General features: G+C 36.4%; 1 protein-coding gene across 1 annotated transcript in view; it reads right to left on the bottom strand.

Moving 5' to 3' along the window:
- RELN (reelin) overlaps positions 1–23288 on the bottom strand; it is a 551032-nt gene that overhangs the window by 121344 nt on the left and 406400 nt on the right. The window contains exons 23-29 of the mRNA XM_004390724.1: positions 21953–22145; positions 21133–21245; positions 15177–15314; positions 14103–14289; positions 8004–8209; positions 4449–4620; positions 3563–3763 (exon numbers count right to left, since the gene is read on the bottom strand). Of these exons, the coding sequence (XP_004390781.1) occupies positions 3563–3763; positions 4449–4620; positions 8004–8209; positions 14103–14289; positions 15177–15314; positions 21133–21245; positions 21953–22145 (1210 nt within the window). The remainder of the gene's footprint in view (positions 1–3562; positions 3764–4448; positions 4621–8003; positions 8210–14102; positions 14290–15176; positions 15315–21132; positions 21246–21952; positions 22146–23288) is intronic.

The following is a 23288-nucleotide window of genomic DNA, read 5'->3' as shown; positions in this document are numbered from 1 at the left end:
GTAATTTGTTTTTGCTCTTACCAACCCAGTGAAATTATCAAGGAAACTTCTACCTAACAGGAAAATTCAATCTTTATTTTACTTGCCTCTTCTGTTGCTTCTGACATTGTTAACCATTTCTTTTTTTTAAATTGAGCATCTAGCCTGCCTCTAAGGTGTTGGTGTTTTCTAGGATTCAGTTCTTGGTTTTTATTTTCTTCATCTATATATGCTCTCTTAATCTCATTCATCATCATAATTTCAAATTCCTCCTGAATATGGACGATTTCAAATACGGCCTCTCTCCTGCTCTCTGGACAAATGTACTGCTTCTGTGTATTTCCACTTCAGCAGCTCATTGTTGTTAGTTGCCGTCAAGTCTGCTCTGACTCATGGTGGCCCCATGTTCAACAGAACTAAACGTTGTCTGGTTCTGCGCCATCTTCACAAGTGTTGCTATGCTTGAGTCCCCTGTTGCGCCCACTGTGTATTTTGAGTGCCTTCCAACCTAGGGGACTCATCTTCCAGCACTATATTGGAAAATATTCTATTGTTATCCACAGAGTCTTCACTGGCAAATTTTTAGAAGTAGATCACCAGGCCTTTCTTCCTAGTTTTAGTCTGGAAGCTCTGCTGAAACCTGTCCACCTATCTCATTTCCACCTCCCTAAAATAATTCCTCTTCTTTTTGTATTTCCAGTTTCAGTGACTGGGGCCAGAAGTGTAGGAGTCATTCTAGAAGCCATTATATCACTAAGTAAGTTTTCAAAATTTGTTGTATACTTTTAATATCTCTCAGATCCATCTACTTATCTTTATACCCCTATGTTATGCTGTAATCTGACCTTCTGAGTTCTCACTTTGGTTATTGATTCTTACTTTATTCAAAATGTATCCAAAAATCTGACCACTTCTCTCTGCCTCTTTCACTATCACACAGGTCCAAGTTCCCATCATCTCCCTCTCTCTCTTTTTTCAAAAATAATATTTTATTGTATTTTCAGTAGAAGTATACATAGTAAAACAGATTCCCATTCAACAACTTCTACACATATTGTTCAGTGACATTGGTAACATCCTTCCCATTGTATCAACATTTTCATTATTTATGTTCTAGTTGTTCCGTTCCCGTTAGTCTAGTCTCACAACCCCCCAACCTTCTCATCTATGCTTTAGAGTGCTCTCATCATTCCTTATTCGGACCACTGTCATAGTCACCCAACTGGTCTCTCTGCTTCTGTCCTTGACCCTGTCAGTATATCCCCAACATAGGCACAAGAGTGATTCTTTAAAAGCCTACGCCACAGCATGTCACTCTTCTGCTAGCCATTTTACTCAGATCAAAAGTCAAAGTCTGACTTTATTTTTTCTGTGTGTCCCCCTTGCTCACTTTCTTTGCTCTGATCACAATGGCATCCTTGTGATTTCCTGAACCTTACCAAGCACACTCCCACTTCAAGGCATTTTCACATTTTTCCCCTGTGCCTGGAACACTCTTCTCCAGGTATCTGTATGACTCTTTCATTTACTTTCTTTAGGTTTCAGCTTAAATGTCACTTTATTAATGAGGCCAAACCGGACAACCCCTTATAAAACAGTTACCACCTTCCACCACCCCAGTCCACACTTTCTACTCCTATTTATTTTCAGAGGCTACAACACTGCCTGGTACATAGTAGCAGCTTCAGAAATATTTGCTGAATGAATGAATGTACTTGCTGACTCTGGTTTCACCTGTTAAGTCAACACCCATATTGCTGCCAGAATGATCCTTCTAAAACAAGGTCTGATTCTGTCATGAGACAAGCCTCATCTCTCACCTCTGCAGCACATACTCCCAACTCCTCAATTGTCGAATTCACCATTCCCATTTGCCCTTTCATGTATCCACATGTATTGGCACATTCTGTTTTCTCTAACTGGAATTCCTCCCCTTCCGTTCTTCAGTTGACTAAATCTTTGCATTTGCAGAGGCTTCCAGTTTCAACTCAGTCATTCATTCACTTATTCAACTCTCCATTTATTCGACCAACAGATATTTTTTGAGCTCCCCTATCAGCCGCTATGCAAGGTACTCTCATAGCATCTAGCGACTACTTCTATTACAGCAGTCCTGTGATTGTATTGCAACTGTTTACTCTTCTGGCTCATTCACTAGTTTTTGAGCTCCTTGAGGGCCAGGGCCATATTTTTCATTTCTATATTCCTAGTACCTAGTACCAAGCAGTCACAAAAAATATACTATCACTATGCATTTTTGTTCAAATGAGACCAAAAATTCTTTTTTTGTAGGTTTCTGGTAGACATTAATTATCAATCTCTGAATAACCCATACTGCGTAGCTATTATCAACAAACTGCCACAAATCAATAGCTTACTGCTGGTGTGACGCGAGAATTTAGATTTTTCTTAAGCATTATGCATTCGTGCTGTTTGCTTAAGTAGTTACAACATTTAATAATGTTTTCTATACTTAGATTTTTTAAACTTCAGAATACCACTTTGCAGACTTTAACACACTAGCATGATTCTGTGACTAATTAAGTAGAAAAGGTGTCAGCTGAGAAACAGCATAGTATTCTGCAAAGTATTTGCTAGTAATGCTATCTTGTTACCATTTTATGTGGTATCAACAAATGAGTATAGATTCATATACTATTACAGATGATTTTTTCATTTCAGCTTAGCATCAAAATCCAAATGGGGAAGGATAACGTTTAAAAAATATTTACTGTTGTTATAGCATATGTAACAATTTTTTTGCCTTTTCAACATTCAGGAAAGATAACATTTTATTAATCATTTTATTTATGATTAACTTCCTTGTTTACAGACCTGTGAAAATTATATTTGAAGAGAGCTGCCTATAAACATCTGATCTCTTTAATAATTCCATTTGTAAATTATTTAGCATCTGCATCCTGCCATTATGTAAGGACCATATAGTTGTGCTAGCTCATTAAAATTGCATTACTTTCGACCCCAGAACTCACCAATGGGATTTTATTATAGACACAGTGAAAGTTTGATTAGAATTCTGAAACAAGAGCTTGTCAAACTAAATACTTGCTATACATGTTGACATGTTATCACAGTGCTGAAAAACAACAAACTTTTAAGAGAACAGTGATAACTGGAGTAAAAATTTAGTGATTGAACAGAATAGACATTGTCAGAAAATCCTGCAGTAAAATCATAAAATAGCTCCTAAGTCCTAAAACCACTTATAAGCTGAAAACGAGAACTCATCCATTACCATTCAGAATCATGGAATTCATTGTCACAGTAAGGCTGAAGTCCTAAAAGTCTATTTTCTTTTTAACTCTGGTGGAATTCCATGAGCACTTAAAGAAATACAATGACACAGACACAACTTCTGAAGCTCATTAAAAGCTGACAAGTGGTTTTCCTTATGACTAGAGCAAAAAAGCTCTGCCATTCTAAGGTTGTTGAAGTTTCACTGAAGTGAGTCTTCTCTTTAATAGAATATGAAAAATTTGTGTTCTTTGTGACTTTTAAGTTTTAAATCTGGAAGATGTTTTGCTCCTTAATAGGCTCTGTGAAGAAGTTTGTGTATAAATACCTTGAACTGTAGCACATATCCAGGTTTCAGAGTTAAATCTCGAGTTACTGCAAATCGATCCCCATCTGATTTCCCAAATACCATAGCTGATGGCGTGACAGAGCAGAAGGTTTCATTTTTAACCATTCCTTCATTAGCCAACATCAACCACACACTCATTTGGTTCATAGGGTAATCAAAAGCTGGCTTCTCGTAAAAGTTCTAATAGAAACAATATAAACAACACAGACAGGCAATTTGATAGCTCTGAAAACAAGAAAGGAATTTTCAGTTCTTGACATGCAGGGCCATGTACCATTTGCATTTCTACAAAAAAGCAGCAGAATCTCTAAATTAACTATTCTTTACTGCCATTAACTTTTTCTACCAATGATTTAACTACTGAAAATATTTTGCCACTGTGTATCTAATAATTTTATAAACATATGGATAATTTTCCTTGACGACCTGTCAGATTCCTGATCTTTTTTACATCTAAATTATTCGTGAACTAGTAGCAGTGACAGGTAACCAAAAACATTAAGTGCAAACACCAGGGGAAAAAAAAAAAAACCAGTTGCCATTAAGTTGATTCTGACTCATAGCGACCTATGTGTGTCAGAGTAGAACTGTGTTCCACAGGGTTTTTAATGGCTGATTTTTTCGGATGTAGATTGCTAGGCCTTTCTTCCAAGGTGCTCCTAGGTGGACTTGAACCTCCAATCTTTCGGTTAGCAGCCAAGCATGTTAATTGTGTGCACCTCCCTGCTACTCCAGGCACAAACACAGAAAATTTATGTTACACATACCATGTTAAACACTAAATCCTTAAAAAAGTGTGTAGTTCTTTAATCTCATCCACTTTGACAACCTCTGTCTTCTTGGAGCTCAGACAGACGGGAAATACCTGGGGTAAAGTTGGGTTGACAACTGGGATAATCTGCTTCTCCTTCTCAGAGAGAATGATGATGTCATCGACTGCCCATTGGTCATAGTCCTCCCCTGAGAACACAGGCTGCCACCAGCGGAACCTGGTACAAGGAGTCTTGGCAGCAGCTGGAAGCTCCAGATAGACAAATCTGCATAAAAGCAAATCATTTATGGTTGGGAAAGGAAAAGCTATGTTTTCCTTAGCAGTTTTTTAAAATAACAAGGATAGCAACAAGAAAACATTTTGTTTTGTTTGATCTCTTGATATTTTTGAAAAGTTTCTAAGTTTGGACAGATCAAACAAGAGATTTAAAGCTGAAAGCAAGTTCAGTCCTGGTCAGGTTTATTTCATTTGGAATTGTATCTCTTGAAGACCAGACGAAATATTTCCATTGAGTTTGATTCACTGAACTGGATCTTTTGACTACCACAACAACGGTCATAACATTTTCAAGAAATATTAAGAAAAAATGTTTCTTCATGTTACATTAAAATAGAATTCATAAAACTTTTCAAAGCAATTCTTGCTTCTTGTGGGAAAACATAAATATGCATTAAAAATAAAAAATAAATCACCTATAATCCACTGCATGGTGTTGGCCACTGCTAACATTTTGATAGGTATCATCACAGATGTAATCTTTCATATAGATGAGTTATATGTATAATTTAGTTCCTACATTTTAAAACTTAACATTATATCAAACATACATTCTTATGTCATGAAAATTAATTCTTAAGATCACTGTAATGTCTACATAATTTTTTATTACATGAACATAATATTAACTTTTTGCTATTATAAGTAGTTCTGTGATAAAAATCTTTATGTATAAAGCTTTACCTACACCTTAGTTTCTTCCTTATATCTTTAAGGAAGATAACTAGAAATGGAATTATTGGGTCAAATAAACTGGTCATGTTTAAAGCTCTTAATTTTGCCAAATTCCTTTCCAAAAGGGTTGTAATAGTTCGTAGGAAGACATGAGAGTGGCCTGCTGTACTACTGTTCCCATGCGGTGAGAACATTTGGTGTAATTAAGACAAATGACCATTTGTTGAGAAACAGGATATTTTTTAATGAATATTATTCATATTTTATCAAACATTTGTGTTTCTCCTTTTGCAACTTGTCTACTCATCTCTTCCGCCGATTTTTCTACTGAATTTTAGTGTTTTTCTCGATAATTTCTTTAAGCGCTTTACATGGACATTGACCTTCTGTCTCTTGTATTTGTTACAGATTTTTTTTCTCAATTTGTTCTCCTCCTTTTCATTTATTTATGTTTTCTTTGATATAAATGTTTTACGTTTGCATGGAGTACATTTCTATGTATGTAAGTACTCTTTCTTTGTGAATTCTTCTATTGAATTCGTATTTAGAAAGTTTAGATCTTTATCCAAGATCAGATAGTAACCTATTACCTAAATGTTTAAATCTTTAATCAGTCTTTAATAGTTTTTGTGATGGTATAAGGTGATAATCGAAACAGATATTTTCTCCTAACTTCTTAGCCATTTTTTTCTAACATCATTTGATTGAATAATTTCTCAATGATAGTTGATTTGCCTTTTTTATTTATAAGTTCTTACACACATCTGGGTCAGTTTCTGAGTCATCTATTTGGTTTCATTGATTGTTCTGCCTATTCATGTACAGGTATCATTCCATCTTAATTATTTTAGCTTTATAACATGCTTTCATATCACATAGGGAACTTCTCTATTTTTTTCCCTAAAATTTAAACTATTTTTGCCTTATATTTTTAGATATGAAGTTCCAAAAATACCACTGGGATTTTGATCAGAATGATATTAACTTTACAATTAAGAGATATGTTTATATCACAATACTCAGTTTTCCTATCCAGAGACACTGTATTGTTTTCCATTTACTTGTTTTTTTTTATATCTCTGAAGGAAATTTTGAAGTTTTGTAGTTTTCTTCACAGAGATTCTCAGTATCATTTGTTAAAGTTATTCTTTATACTTATGTATTTGCCCCTATGAATGGGGTTTTTTCCCATATCTTCCAATACAGAGTTTAACTATTTTAGCATCACAGAATTTTTTAAGAATTTGGTGAAAAGTATGATACTCTCCAGAAAAATGCCACTTTACATACTATTTGAAGGAGTTCATAGGTCTCGAGTCCAGGTTAAGAACTGTTAAAACTGAATATTGCTAGTATTTGAAGGAGCTATTGAATTTTTATTTGCCTACACAGTTATCTAGTCACTCTACTGAACTCTTAATAAAATCTCCAGGCTGACAATTATATTACTTGGGAAAAATAATTTTGTATCATTTTATGTTATTGTTCAAACCAGTTTGGCACCATTAATAATTCTTTCTCTACTGCTCTGCATCTCTAGCAATCTCATGAGGCTCCATTTACCAACCATTCCGGACTTTCTTCTTTGATGTTATGTCTTCTGTTTTACCCACTTGCCTCTTTTCTGGTTTCTGCCTGTGTCCCTTAGGAGAAATGCTTTCGGTTGGTCTGTCTTCATGTCTTGTGTTATATTATGAAGAGTTATGCTACCTTTACATGACTGAATGTCTTAAAAAAACAAATTTCTGAACCTTCAAACTACAAAATAGGTATATTTTAAGAAGTATGTTTAAAATATATTTGATTGATAAGAATTTGATCTATATATTCTTCAACGGTAAATATATTCAATAAAACAAAGTAATATTAACACATTAATATTTAATAATGATTGGTGGTCAATATATAAAGAAAAAATTTTGTGTTTGTGTTAAAGTAGAAATACAGAGGCTAAAAAAGGAATACTCTAAAACTGATGGATATCCTTGAGTAGGTTTTAATGATATTTAATATTTAGAATGTAAAAATTTGAAAATAATACATAACTGCAAAAGAACTAAATTGAAATATACATAAATATATTGATTGCCTGGTATAGGTATTGATATTAAATGTGAGTCACTTTCCCAAGTACTTTAGTAGTCATTGCCTAAGACATTTTATTCCATATATTCTCATCCATCGAAACGAAGACAGGCAAGGGACAGCCCAAAACTGTAGAGAAGCCAAGCTCCGCAGACTCATGTCATACTGTGTGAGGACTAGCCCAGTGTGCAGCCCCGTCAAAACTTTTAACAAAATCTGTCTTGCTGTTAAACCTAACAGCTGAACATATTTTTTGCATACATTAAAAAACCCACAAATGGAAAAAGTCTGAGTTTTTCTAACTAGTGCAGCGAGCTTGGAACATTCCTGTACCACAGAGTTTCTTTGGGAAAACAGTGGTTAATCACCTCGCTTTTCTTTTAGTCACAATTCTTTTCAAAGTCTTCAAAATTCAAACGTGAACACAAACGCTTTTCGTCCACACACTTAACTGAAATGAAATCCTTATATATGAGGCTATCATTCATGTCAATTATATATGAGTTTGTCTTTTTTTGCAGTTCAGAACATTTTGGGAACACCTCAACAACAATGTATGCAATCTTTACCATTCCTGGGAACCACTGGAAGGTCCATGGGGTGGGTGGTTACCTGGGTTTGCTGAAGTCTGAGAAGTACATCTCTGCCAGCAGGTACCACTGGATGCCTCCGTTGTTGCTATACTGAAGGAGGACGCCCTCCTCTCTGCTGTCCGGCTTGTTGCATGCAGCACTCTCTCCGCCTATCTGGATGTAGAACTGGACAAAGTCCACCCAAGAAGTATCCAGATCCCAGCTCACCAACTGTCTTTTCCCAGCCTTTCCAAAGGACAGAAAAACCACAGATTCAATCATCTTGGAGGCTTTGGCATTTTGTTGCTTCAGTTTCAATTTAATATGCACATCCTAGCACTATGTGGAGAAAGTTATGCCATTTAGTTGTCTCTGTAACTGTTCCTAGATCCGCTTGATCAGTCCCTGCTTCATTAATTGCCAGATTCAGTTATGAAACCCTTGGGAGCTGCTAATAATACCAAAGAGTATTTGAAAGTCTTTAAAAATAAAGAAAAATTATTTTTAATTAAAACAGTCCCAATCCTTGCTTTGTAAATTTCCTCCAAGCAGGATAATGGAAAAGAAAGATCATGTACTTTGAAATCAGAGTGGAGTTTGAATCTCAGCCCACTATTCACAGTGTTCACTAGCTGTGTGACCTTTCTGAGCTTTTATTTTCCTCAAAGGCACAATATGGATAATAATACCTTCCCCATAGGGTGCTGTGACAATTAGATGAAACAACATGTTGCATATAACTTGCCTGCCACATGGATGTCTTCCTTCAAGAACACTCTCTCCAGAGATATGCCCCAGACCCACCTCTGCCATGGTGACTGAAGTACGACGGGCAAGATGGAAACTTCTTGACAAAATGAGAGTAGTAGCAAAGTCTCTCAGTATCTCCCTCTGTCTGTTTCTCTCCCCCTCAAACTAGAGAGATTGGGAGGGACCTTTTTAATACTTTTTTCTGAAACACTAAATGGTATCTTTGTGTCTTAAGTGTTAAAAGTTTCCTCAAATTCAGCCACTTGCTTCCTTTGCTTAGTGTGTCCCCTGAATGAGTCCTGTTGTGAGATGTTAGATACAAATTGACAAGGCTTGTCATTGTTTCTGTTGTGTTTAAATGGTTTCATGTTAACAGGACTGAAAAAAGGTTTGCTCATGAGGTTCTTCCATCCAAACAGATTCTGCCAAAGCTAATCCATGGGCTTCCCTAAACTGACCTCAGAGAGGTCCTAAAGAGTTCAATTAAAAATGGGAAAGAAAATCTGAGATAATATATATAGCATAGAGAAAAACACCTCTCACACTTACAATTCCAAACCTACTCTAATCTATTAAGGAAAGATAAAAAAAACCTCTTGCCATCAAGTCGATTCAGACTCAGAGCAACCCTACAGGACAGAGTAGAACTGCTCCAGAGGGTTTCCAAGGATTGGCTGGTGGATGTGAACTGCCAACCTTTTGGTTAGCAGCTGAGCTCTTAACCATTGTGCCACCAGGGATCCAGTTATTAGAAGTCACATGAGAAATATTTGGGGCTAATTAAAAGAGTACATGATTACTGACAGATCTAAAGCTAATTAAAGGATTCCAAACATAATTGAGCATCCCAGTAAAACAAGAAATAAACTTAATCCTGAGACAGAAACTAGTTTTTTGAACTCATACTTTTAAGTGTGTATTAGAGGAAATTTTTTTTTAAAAAATGCAGTTTCAACATTTATACGTGCTTTTCATTCTTTTTCATTGATTTGAAATACTGTGAGAAATACCTTAGAGATTATTGTAGACCATCTACTATTTTCATGCCTCAAGATCATTATAGCAAGAATGATTTTGAGAAGTAAAACTACAGAACCTAGCAAGTTAATTCCAATTTAGCAAACTTCTATGAGAAACTTGGCATATGGAAATGAGCCAGAAGGATAAAGATCTAAGGTGAGGAGAATTATAAAAATCCAATTATCACAATCAGCTGGTTGGAATGATTGGTCTATTTTGAAATTCACAGAGCAGTGTTGTTTTTTCAGGAGACTATGGTGTTAGGCTACAGAGGTTTTTAAAAAGTGTTTTGTGGGATTTTTGTAAGTGATGGAAAATATCACACAAATGCTTAGTTTGGCACCAGGAGTGTTTTTTTCCTAGAGAACAGCACGAATGATTTTCTTTTGTTCCGTGACCTGAAATATGGAACATTGTTTGAAGGAAGAAAAAAAAAGAAAAACGAAATGGCTCATGCAAAGTTTTTGTCAGATTAAAATTTAGATATGCTCTGAAGTTTTTCTATTATTCTATGATCAACGTATTGATGTGTGTATGTGAAGACTCATATACATATACAACGTGTGTGTACATGTGTGTTGGAATAATAGTTACAGATTCTCTCACTCCTGGAGGGTGAAAAATATTCTCCAAGTTTTCTCAACATTCTATTTTAAGATGGTTCACTGCTTTAAGGGTTCAGCTAAAATGAAACAAGTTTTAATAGTTAACACTTATACACTTACACCTCTAAAACATTTTGTGAACCTTCACCTTTTTCTTCCCATTAAAGTCTTCTTTAATTAATCAAAATGTCACTAGAAAACAAATAATACACTGATCATTTCTTTAAAATTTTTTGTTATTTTTCAGTTTTCCTTAATTAATGAAATAAATAAATTAATTCCTGTCTTCAACAAACAGTTACTGGGTGCCATGTATGTGAGGTACACCACCATGTGCTGGGAAAACAGACATGAAAAGGCTTCACAGACTCGTGGTGGTGACAGGCATGTATGTGAGTAATGACAGCTAAGGGCTACAGTCCAAGTCCTGATTCCTTGCTGTGCCCCATTTGGCCAAATGACCATGTATCAATTCTTCAATCTACAGTCTCGAGTATTTATTGACATGTAACATGCTTAGCACACAGCATGCCTTCCTAAGCTGAACATCTTCTCCAGAGGTCTGCTCCATCAGTGGGTCTTCTGGATTCTGCTGGGCACAGTGAGGATATGAATAAAGCTAGGATCCTGTGTCTGCCCTCAAGTTACCTGAAGACTAATTGGTAGGATAAGGTATAAAAGGGTCAAATGATAATCCAATGAAGCAATGCTAGAATATATGCACAGAACATAAGTGAGAAAATAATTCAGAGATGAGAGATTTGTGTAGTTTGCCGTAGTCCTGGGATGCTTCATGGAAGCAGCAGGATTTGAGCAGGATGTTGGAAAGTTTATATGGATGTAGGGAAGATGGAAAGCATATGGTAGGCAGTGGAGCCTGAGCAAGGAAGGGAAATGGACATAAGATGGGATGATGAGCAGAGGGATCATCTTTGGAAAAAGGAGATACGTTCTATTGTTTGGGTAGCAGTATTGAAGGCCTTCCTGAACATTAGTGAGTAGGAAAGTGATAGGATGGAAGCACGTTTTTAGATAAATTAACCCAGGGGTGGTATGTACAGTGTAAGGAAGAAAAGATGGGAATCACAGGGACAAGTTCATCCATCCATTCATTCATTCACAATAAATATTGTCTACTATATGCCAAGTATTATTTTAAGCTTTGAGAATACATCAGTGAACATGACAGGCAAAATTCTCTGCCCTCATAGACCTAGGCCCTCATGATTCCCTGGACTAGAGGCATGGCTATGGAAATGCAAGGGAGGAGTTGGATATGACTGATATCTAACGGTGGGCACAACAGGACTTCACGCCAGTGTGGATATAAGCAGAGACAGAGATAGGTTTGTTTTCCCAGAAAACAACTCTCTTTCTTTGGGTTATTGCCCCTTCACCACTCCAGTCATGCTTTTTGGTGGGGGTTTTCAAACCATGTATTCCACCTCTCTGCCAAAAAAGTGAGCACATGACTCTGGATGTGCCAATCATAGTACACTATTCCTCCCAGGACACTGTGATTGACCAATCAGAAAACTTCCCCAGATTTTTCTATGGAGCTGTTTAGAAAAGTCTTTCTTTTTCTTTCTTGAGTACAAACTTCTGTGACCATGGTTCCAGTTTCATAGTGACAGCTAACCGGAAAAGAAATCTATTACCGGGGGAGAGTTCTGTGGGCATTGAGCTCCTGACTCCAGATAACCCTGGGACCAGTTCCATCTTAGCCCTTGCTGCGTTCTAGTTACATGAACCAAGCTAGTTCCTCCCACTTAGGATTCAAAAGAGAGCTGAATACTACAAGAGAAAAAAGTAAAAGAAAATGACTCTTAGATATTTTTGACAAAAATTTAGAGGGAAAGCTGGATTGGGAAAGGAAGAGAATGATTTTACTCTGAAATGCTGATTTTATACGGCAGGGCATATATATGGAAATATTCAAGATACATTTGAAAATTATTCTCATAGAATATAATTACAATAGCTAAGAGTTACTGAGCTCCTTCCATGTGCCAAACACTACTATTTAGTCTTTATGTGCATTAACTCATTTAATCCTTCCAATATTCCATTTCATAGTTGAGGAAACTGAGATACCGACAGGTATTATAACTTTGCAAGGTGAACCAGTTATAGAGATTTGGAGCCCAGATGCAAACCCAGGTAGTCGGACTCGAGAGATCATCTTGAATTAAATAGAAGACACAGTGATATGTAAACTAGACCCTTTACATGTTTATGTTAAAATTGCTTGTGTATATGTGTGTATGTGTACATGCACACACATGTGCCCAGGTGTTTACTGGGGTACCCAAATGATACATATTTTTGAAGGATTCATAATCTTGTTTTAAAATTGATGCTTATGAGAGGCATAATCTTGCCATTTATGCACAATTAAACAGTGTATCCAGATCTATGCAGTATATGTTGGACACCTATTGGCTATCATCTCTAATAATAATGACCAAGGGACCTTAAATGTCAATGGATAGGAAATATCACTAAATGGAATCCATCCCTGATTTTCGATCATTCTCTATCTTGTTTACTTGCTGATTCTTTGTTCTGCACCTGCATCAAAACAAAACCTGTACCTATTTTTGCATTTGCATAAATTAACTTGTCTTGGATTTGTGCCCAAACAGATTTTGCAACACATCTATCCTAAGGTATATAGCCCACAACACACCTGTGTACTTGTTACATGCTGTAGACTGAGATATTTCCATCTGTCCCTGAATTGGTAGCTATGGTCCCTGCTGGAAAAAAGCAGTGTGAAGCATCCCACATTCTAAAAAGAGGCACCAATAATTAGGTCTGGACACATTGGTCAGGTTGAAGAATTGGATCTGCTCAACTCTCCAGTCCCTTTGAAGACTATATGCAGGGATAAGTTAGAGGAGGGAGGAAGGAAGGAATATCTTTCCTAGACTGTATTGAAGGAGGAAAGGGTAGTGGTTTCCCCTGTCTCATCCTTAACCATGGCTTAGGGATGTTCCAAGAGAATCAGTCTAAGAGATTGTGGCTGGAGCTTCAGTCCCTAGTTAGTGTCTACCAATCTGTATGCCTAACCTGCTGCTACCACTGGGGAAGCTGAACATTGCAAGAAAAACTTCTGTACAGACTCCCACATCAGCAGATGCTGCAAGCAGCCACCAATCAGGTCAGACCCAAGATGTCTTCCCACCATGAACAACTGTCAGTCCCTAAGAACAGCTCTGCACACTCCCCACCCCACCATATTCCTTCAACTGTATTCCTGAGATTTAACAAACACTTTTATAGAGGCACTTTCTACATGTTAGGTACTGTTCTATATGATTATTAACTCATTTAGTCCACATAATAACCCTATGATGTAGTTACTCTTATTTTCCCCATTTTACAGATGAGAAAGTTAAGTCATAGGGCAGTCAAGTAATTTTCTCAAAGTAACACAATTAGGGAGTAGTAGAATCAGACTGAAATAGGCAGGCTGGCTCCAGAGGTGCTTGTTTTAACCTCTAAGCACTAACCCCTCCACGACCACTAATCCCTCACCCATGGTTCACACACTTACACACCCTCTAAAGGCCAAGGTGAGAAGAGACAAAGACCCCTCACCACTCAAAGACCCTCAGGACACAAGCCTGGCTGCCCCTGGAGGGAAGGAAATAAAACCATTTTACAGTTGCTCCCTTTGAGTTCAGGCTGCTCCACAATCAAGTCACATATTAAAATAGCCATTGCCCCGATCACTCATCCCCAGCTGTTCTTAGTCATACCTTGCTGAAATACAGAGATGATCCAGAAGAGATGACCCCACACCCTTGTTCCGGTTTTACAATTTCTCCCCCAATAACTTCTTGCCAGTCAGACTCCCAACCATTCTGGTTCTCAAAATCTGACATAATTGTGGAAGGGAGAGCAGCTTCGGGGCGACATTCGGTGCCTTGGTATCCATGGTCACACCTATGAGAGAGCAGGGCCACACCAACAAATCACAGACTCATCTGTGACAGCAAAGAGCACCTGACCTACAACACTGCCTATGCCTCACCTTCGCTCAGGTCTCATCATTCACACTACATTTTTCTCTACAGTCTTAATCTGTGTATGTGATAGTAACAACCTTCAGTTTTTCATGCCACAAATAAACAAACAGAATCCTTTCTAAAAGAAATAATGCTGTAAGGGTAGAATTTAGGCATCAATAGTAAAGAAGAGGAATATAGATGTGTGTGTTTGTATGTGAGGGACGGGAGGGAGGGGATAACGAGATTTTCTGGTAGCCTTAACAAGTCATATACAAATGTTTTTCTACTCAGCCAATACATAGCTCTGGCCCCATTTTATAGCACCTCTTTCTAATTAAATTACTCCAGCGTTAGAGTCTTTAAGCATTCAAGTGTGTTCCTATCTCATCCTCATTAGTGATAATCACCATCTCCCCATGTATACAACCTTGAATTTGTGGCGAGGTGGTGTAGGAGAATGTGTAGCAGCTGTTTGATTAGTACTTTAAGACTGTCTAGGGGAGGAAAGCGAAACAATAGCAAGGCCCTCTTAACTATCAAAGACGACTTTGGGGTTAATTAATAAACCCTGAAATTTAAACCCAGGAGGCCTCGTATTAAGGTTAGACATTGAGATTTGGAATATACGGCTTTGTACTTATTGAAATGTTACAATATCTTTTACACCTAAAATAAGAAAAGGAAAGGAGGATCATTTTCTTCCGGCTATTTCATTATTTATCATTCTATTCATATATTCTGTCAACAACTACTATGGTAGCCCTACAAACATTAAGTCCTGAGAAGCAGGGACCAGATCCCACACTTTCTGGACACACGTACCTGCATATCCCGTGATCACACCAGCCGTGTCCACTGCACATGTTTGGGCACTGCTGCCCAATGTAGATGCTGTCCAACGCCCACTCATCTTGGGCTGTGTAGTAGCTCTGACTCCAACGGAAGCGGGTGGCACTGGACCTAGAAACAAGGCAAAATGATTTAAAAAAGTTTCTTTTCAACTGATTATGTGATGATATAGACAATATCAAAGTTCAAAATCTTTTAGATAACAAATTTTCTGGAACTTTTATTTAACGACCACTCATTTTTCTTTAGTTTAATTTGCACTCAATTACTGTGAACTTCAACAATTCTATCATAAAAGAAAGCTAAAAAGAAATCTGCCCGTACAACCATCTTAATTTAATTTGATAAATTTTAAAGGAAAACAAAATATCAGATTTTTGTAGCACAGAGATTTGCTGCCAGAAGAGAAACATAGTAAGAAATATTAAAGATAAAGATATTTGCTAAAGTGAGCCCTTCTTTCACAGATGAAAATGTAAAGTGTTTAACTTAGAGTAACACAGGTTCTTAGAATAAATTTATCAGTAGTAATAGGAAGGAAGACTTTCAGCTAGCTCTCAATAAACAACAAAAGCTTTTGTTTGGAGATATTGTTTTGGGGTTGAGGGGACATGATACAATCCTATATTACAAGTAAGAACATCTGGATGCTAAATTCTGCTTATAATTTCTGAAACGTTAACTTGCTTGGGTTTTATGGACGTGCTGATGTTAAGTGAAGATAACAAGTTAAGCAGCCCATTACACAGAAAGACTTGGGAACTTGGATCATCTAAACCATATATAAAATCCATATATAAAATCTGAAGAAGATATTTTGAGAGCAAGGTCAAGAAGGCTTCCATTCACTGGCCACCACAATTTTTTTTTTTTAATCACAGTATATTTTTCACCTCTAGGAATTTTCAGGGAGTTGTAATTAGTTCTTTTTGGTCAAGGTGCAAAAAAAAAAAAAAAAAAAAAATAGAAGAAGAAGAAAGAAAAACCATTTTCAGAATTAATGTGTCTGCCAAGTTCTGTTGATTAGGCCCTCTCCAAGCACACTATCCACGTATACATTTGATCTTAACAGCTTTGAATGATCCCTTAAAGTCTACTGTATCAATTATCCACATATTAAGTACTCCCTAAGTACATAACAGACTGTTTAAATCCAGACTAAGCCTTTATTGTTTACTTTACCAGTGAGCTGTGGCTAATAGGTTGCACCTTCATTCCTAGTAGGATAATTCCAGAATTCACTGAGGTGTACCAGTAGACACAGGTTTCCTGCACAGCAGTGCTCCTCATGGTATGTGTAATGGGACAGATACCCTCCTCTATGACAATAGTTTATATTTGTAATCAAACAGCCATCACAATTTTCACAGTCCCATTAAGAAATGGAAGGAGCCCTGGTGGTGCAGTGGTTAAGGTTTTGGCTGCTAACTAAAAGGTCAGCAGTTTAAACCCACCAGCAGTCGCTCTGCAGGAGAAAGACGTGGCAGTCTGCTTCCATAAAGATTACAGCCTTGGAAGCCCTATGAGGGCAGTTCTACTCTGTCCTGTAAGGTTGCTAGGAGTCGGAATCAACTCAACAGCAACAGGTTATTAAGCAATGGTTCTTGGAAAAACATACTATGAAAGTAGATACATTCTCTTAGATCATAGAGCCCTACAGAAAAGAAGTAAATAAGAAACATGTCATGAGTGTCATGAAAAGAGATGACTATATTCTTTTAAGATTGATTACAATCTTTTGTCTCAATAGTTTGCATAGAAACGGAATAAAATAGGTGCTCAGCAAAAGCTTGCTAAAAGAATGAGTCAATGAGCAGATGAACAGGCCAAAGAGCAACCAGCATCTGACTTCAGTAGGTGATAGAAAGAAGAATGTGCTAGGAGAATGTCCCCTGACCCCCAGGACCCCGGCTCTGCAACTTTTCAGCTCTGTGACCTTCAGTGAGAAATGTAAGTCCTCAGAAGCCTCTAGTTCCTCACCTCTCAAATAAAGGAAATAGGCAAACTGATTTCTAAGTTCCCTTCCAGCTCTCAAATATAATGATTCCTCTGGTGGGGTGTTGTCTAAGGTGACCATTTATTGTCTTTGCAGTTACATACTTAAACAAAACCTATGGCATACATCATTTTGAAGTTTTGATACTTCCAACTTTAAAATGGGACTGGGGTTTTTCAGAAATCTGTTCTTTATTTCCCAGTTTATTAATGTTTCTAAATAGTCACATGCAGATACATTCTAAATTCTTTTCTAATTAAACCTTACATGTATCTTATAAACTATTGAAAAATATATTTCCTTAATTTTTTAAAATGGATTATTCTATTTAAAACTACAACCTACAGTTTAATGTGCTGGAAGGAAGGAAAAAGAGGTTGAATACTGACTATATTTTTAGTAAGAAACAAGATTAGTCGTGTGAGCAATCTCCAGCTGGTCACATGTGTGAACACAAGGTGTGATCTCGCTGATGTGCAGCTGCGTCATTGCTAAATGTCGCCCTCAACACAAATATTTACTTTGCCAATTCTCTTTCTTTCTCTATCTCTCTGCCTTCTCTGTCTTTCTCTGTGTCTCTCTTAAAACTAAGTACTATTTGAAAGAAAATCACGTTCACTTTGGAGTCTGAAAGTGGGAGTACTGTTCTGTGGTGAGGGTCATGAAACAGAGTGGACTTGCATTTAAAATACAAACTCTATGGAATCTCAAAGGCAACACAGCTTGACAGTCTTTTCTTTATTTGATTTTTCCCCCACATAAACTTCAAGACAGAAATAAAGTAGCATTGAGTCATCTCTTGATAGTTAGGTAACCTGAGGAATCAAGGTAAATGAAGGCTGACGAAATTGCATTTTCCACCTTCAGAGTTACTGTAATTACATTTACCCAATTATTCTGAAACTCATTCAGTCATTAGGTATTGATTTGTTTATGAAGTCAGTAACTGACGGCTGTTTGGGTCTCATTAGGCCCTGTTCTTATGTAAATGTATCTCGTAAAAAACGAAATAAATTTTCATTGGGTAACAAATGCTCAGTTCATACACAACGTAATTTCTCTGAGCAGGTGTATACATTCAATATTTCCACTCTAAATTGTCCTGTTTAGTGAATTTTCCAAAGTTAACAGATCTTTGATAATGTAGGGACCACATTTGCTTGTATGCATTCAATTTATAGTCGCATATGTTTGAATAAAAACAGAACATTAGAAAAGATATTCCCAAAAGGAATACTGTTTCAAACTAAACTGCACTCCCTTTTCACAGTCCTTGAGAAAAATACGTCATTTGAAAAAGTTTGAAATGAACACAATCGATAAAGTTACCAAGAGTGCCAAGGAGAATAAATGTACTTTACCCTTAGAGCAGAGATTTTAAGCATTATCCAAATCCAAAAACAATGACAATAGCCAGTTGAACACATTTTGTTTTTTGAAATACAGCAAATACTGTTCATGTATTAGTCAGCAGGAATGTTAAAATAAATATCCTACTGGGGTGTTTGTTTTTTAAAAATATTTTCACACTCTCTTTTCCCAGCTTTAAAGGAAATTTGGAAAAAGCAGAATTAAATTTTTTAACTTGCAAGTATTTATAAGGCATAGGGAAAAATAATCCAGTAGATTTTTTGTATGTAAAAAGAGATACCTTGTAGTAAAACGTCTCTTTAGTTCATTGTAGCACATGAATTAAATTGTATTAATTTATTGTATTAATTGTATTAATTGAATTAAATGAATTCATTGTAGCAATGAATTAAAATTCATTGTGACTCCTCAGCATTTAATAAGCATACCTACTACAAGGAAGGCACTATGCTGGAGCCAAAGAGTTTAAGGGTCAATACATTTCCTCTCAAGTGTCTAATTAACACTGATGAGGACTGAGCTTTTGTGACTATATAAAACTTCAGCTCGGGTGTGGTATCTTTTGAACTAAGAAATAACATTGCAACAATAAATTTGAGTCTAAAATAACCTGAAAAGGTTTTTTGACAAAGACAGCCCTTCTTAGGTATAACTTAGTATTACAATAAAGAAAAATGTGAGTTAATAATGTTTCTGGAGATGAAAAGACATCTTTATAATAAACTATCGATACTTACCTTACTACAATAATTTTAAAATCGTACATCACATGTTAATACAAACTCATAATTTTTAAATAATGAGGAAAATATATTTAATTGTGAAATAATGGGGAAAAAACTCAGTAGCTCTGCACCCAGTATGGCCAGTATTTCAATTGTTTGATGTGTTGTTTTTCCATAATCTTGATCATATATGCTAGGAATGTAATTAAAATTAAATAAAAGTCCTGATTATATTCCCAGCAGTAGACATGAAAAGTATAATGTTAGAGAAAATAGCGACTTGTTACACAAAGCATTAATAGTGTACCTAGGAAATGACTCACAGTTGGATATAAAAAATCTGTGGAAATCAAATTTCAAGTATTTTATTCCAACTGACAGAATGATGCATCCTTAAAAACAACAAGGAAGAATTCTTACATAACGCAGTAATTCAATCTTCTACTAAAGGAGTTGTAAAAATAATCCTAGGTTGTTATCTGCCCAATTGTTTTGGTAGAGTGTTATATAAAATAATCTCAGAATAAATTACTTAATAATTTTCTCTTTTACAAAAAGGTTCTTGGAAGGCAGGTACCACAGAAAAATAAAAATTTTGTCTCATGATTTTTCTTCTGCATAAATCACAGAATCTTAGAATTCTTGAACTGTGAAGGGCCTTTAAGATAATCTACTTAAACCTCTTCATTATACTCCTAAGGAAATAGGCTTGAAGAGGCTGTGAACTGTTAAAATCATGTGGTTAATTAATCATTGGAGGGGCTACACTGAGAACTCAGGCCTTCTAATTTCTAGTCCAAAGCTCTCTCTTGAGTGAGCGTATCTTGTCCTAGGGCTTTAAATACTATCCATAGCTCCAAACTCAAGTCTATCTGTCTTCTTGTCATTTCCACTTGGATAGATAATTATCTCAAACTTCACATCACAAAAATGGAGCTCCTAATTCCCTGCCCTCAAATCCATTCCTTCCTAAGTCTTCCCCATCTCAGTCAGTGGGACCACCATCCAACCAGTTTCTCAAGCCCAGAATTTAGACTTAATTTTTGAATCTTCCCTTTCTCCCCCAGACCACATTTAATCTATCAGTAAGTTCTGTGTGATTAAAAATACCCTTCACAAATGACAGCTCTTGCCATCTCCTCGCTAAAATCATACTCCAAGCCACCAACATCGATTGCCTGGACTGTGGCGTCAGCCTCCTTACTGGTCTCTCTGTCTTCACTCTTTCCCCTAGAGTCTATTCCTCACGCAGAGGCCAGAGTAATCAATCTAACACAAAAGAAGGTCATATTTGGGAAAAAAAATATGGTGCTTTTCTCTTTCACATTATCAAAAGTTTAACCTTCTCCCTAGTTAACTGAGGCTTCTGCTTCCTGGGGAATGTTTTTTAATTATTACTAAAGAAATGCAAAGAAAGAAAAAAAAGTAGATATTAAGCTTTTGACATAAAAGGTAGGACTTCGCAGCAAGACAACAGCCTTGCAAACAACAGCCTTGCAACAAAAAATCTTGAGATGGGCTTCTTAAAATTCCTGCATTATTCCCTTTTGTATGTCAAAATCTAGAGAAACTGAAACATTGAATTATCCCGTAAAAAGAAAAAGTTGGGCAAAGGGGAAGTCAGAAGAAGCTGGAAAAATTCTGAAACCAAATTTCCATATTTTTTATTAAATCAATTTCTCGTATCTCCTCAGTTATAAAAGAAAGATATAGGTATTTTGATAAAAAAATAATAAACCTCTTGCCATTGTGTTTAACTCTTCTTCATATTCAAGTCATGGTAATATAAACAGTAAAAGTGAAAGTAATGGACATATCTAAAAATGTTATCTCTCACCAAGTTTTCTGGGGAAGAAGTACTGTGACTCTTCTCCACTGTATGAACTCACTGGCATGGTAAATACTTGCCGAGGTAAATTCCTGACAACTTGGCATACTTGGAAGGCATTCCTAAAAGAGAGTCAGGCAAAAATCAAGCTCAGCTTCTATTTCCCCTAGGGCCAATATATTTACCTACCCACCACAAATGAAAAAGACCTTAGAGAAATCTATGTTGTAATCTTAACCACTTGCAATACGGAAGAAATCCATAATTTTTCCTAATGCGAAGCTAAAATATTTGGGAAATAATTGCAAACACTGGCATTTGTTAAAATTATTATATCACTACCGTATTTATGAAATTACTGCAGTGCCAGATTACTGGTATACATGTATGTGTGTATGTGTGTGTGTGTGTGTGTGTGTATATACACACACACACTCTATTCCAAGATATGAGTTTATGTATTTCTTTTTACTTTTTCTTAAGACAAGAGAAACTACATTCATAACATGGTCTACCACTATAGGGTAAGAAGAAAGACACAGACACATATATAGAGGAAGAAAGTTAGAGAACATAACACCATCCTGGATTATCCAGTCTTGAAGTTATTCCCATTTCTTTTCTTATTTTCAATACCCTTTAGCATCAGACAGTGAAGAATGTGGTATTCTTGCAATCTGTTCCTGACTTTGCTCAGATGTCAATTTTAAGTTACAAATAGCACCATTTCTTTTCAACCAAGTCTAAACTTTTAGAACAGTAATTTCTTTGCTTCCTACGTAAAAAGGAAGATGTTGCCTGTCATGGGTTTCAGAGAAAATCAACTTACTTCCTGGACAAGGTGCCAGGTGAGGCCGTGGTTGGTTGAGTACTCCAGTTTCACCTGGTTGTCCATGTGTGGAGTGTATTTCTGGCCACATCCCATCACCAAACTGAACTGAATCATATAGGATGCTCCTATCTGCATTGATTGTGTTTCCACATAGCGCATACTTGAAGCAAGTTTAGAATCTCCTGTAAAACTGAAAGAGGCACAGAAGTGGAAATCAGAAAATTCAAAAAAGCAATGTATTAAGTAAGGTTTTCACTTCATATATACACCAAAATAGTTTCATTTTATTTATTTAAACCTTTCTGAATTCTGGAATGGATGTAAATAAATCTAATAAATACAATTTAAAACAATTTGCCTATCAAAGAAGCAGGGTTTTTTTTTTTTTTTAATATTTAGAGTTGTCAGATGTGTCTGAAAATGGATACTCACATATTGCTTATGAGTATAAATATTCTGTCTTTGTAATCTCACTCTGGAATCTATTGTAATGAAAAAACCCTAAATTCAGAGATAATTGTATAAAATACAATGAGTATTGCAGGATGGAATGCTTAAATAAACTGGTATAGCCACTTGACAACATATCATCCATGTTTCAACATTTATGAAGGTAATATGATCACATTAAAATGTATATGATAAAATAAGTTGAAATAATTCACAAAGTGATGCATTTAAGAAAAGACTTAAAGGAAATTCACCAGAATGTTAGCAGTGGTTGTGTCTGGTGGTAGGAAATCAGATTATTTAAAATTTTTCTTTCTGTTTTTATTTTCCAAAGTCTTTAATGTTCATGCATGTCTTAGTCATCTAGTGCTGCTCTAACAGGAATACCACGAGTGGATGGCTTTTAACAAGAGAAATTTATTCTCTCATAGTCCAGTAGGCTAAAAGTCCAAATTCAGTGTATCAGCTCCAGGTGAACGCTCTCTCTGTCAGCCTTCTCATCCATGTTCCCCTGGACTAGGAGCTTCTCCACGCTGGGACCCCAGGTCCAAAGGATGCACTCTGCTCCCAGTGCTTCTTTCTTGGTGGTATTAGGTTCCCAATTCGCTGCTTGCTTCCCTTTCATCTCTTGTAAGGTAAAAGGTGGTGCAGGTCACACCCTAGGGAAAGTCCCTTTACATTGGGTCAGGGATGTGACCTGGCTAAGGGTGGTGTTACAATCCCACCCTAATCCTCTTTAACATAAAATTACGATCACAAAATGGAGGACAACCACACAATACTGGGAATCATGGCCTAGCCAAACTGATACACACATTTTTTGAGGGACATAATTCAAACCATGACAATGCATAAATACTGAAAAAAGTCATAATGTAGATTT

This window comes from Trichechus manatus, unplaced genomic scaffold, assembly GCF_000243295.1.
Source record: "Trichechus manatus latirostris isolate Lorelei unplaced genomic scaffold, TriManLat1.0 scaffold00326, whole genome shotgun sequence".
NCBI lineage: Eukaryota > Metazoa > Chordata > Mammalia > Sirenia > Trichechidae > Trichechus > Trichechus manatus.
This window is presented reverse-complemented; position numbering and strand designations above follow the sequence as displayed.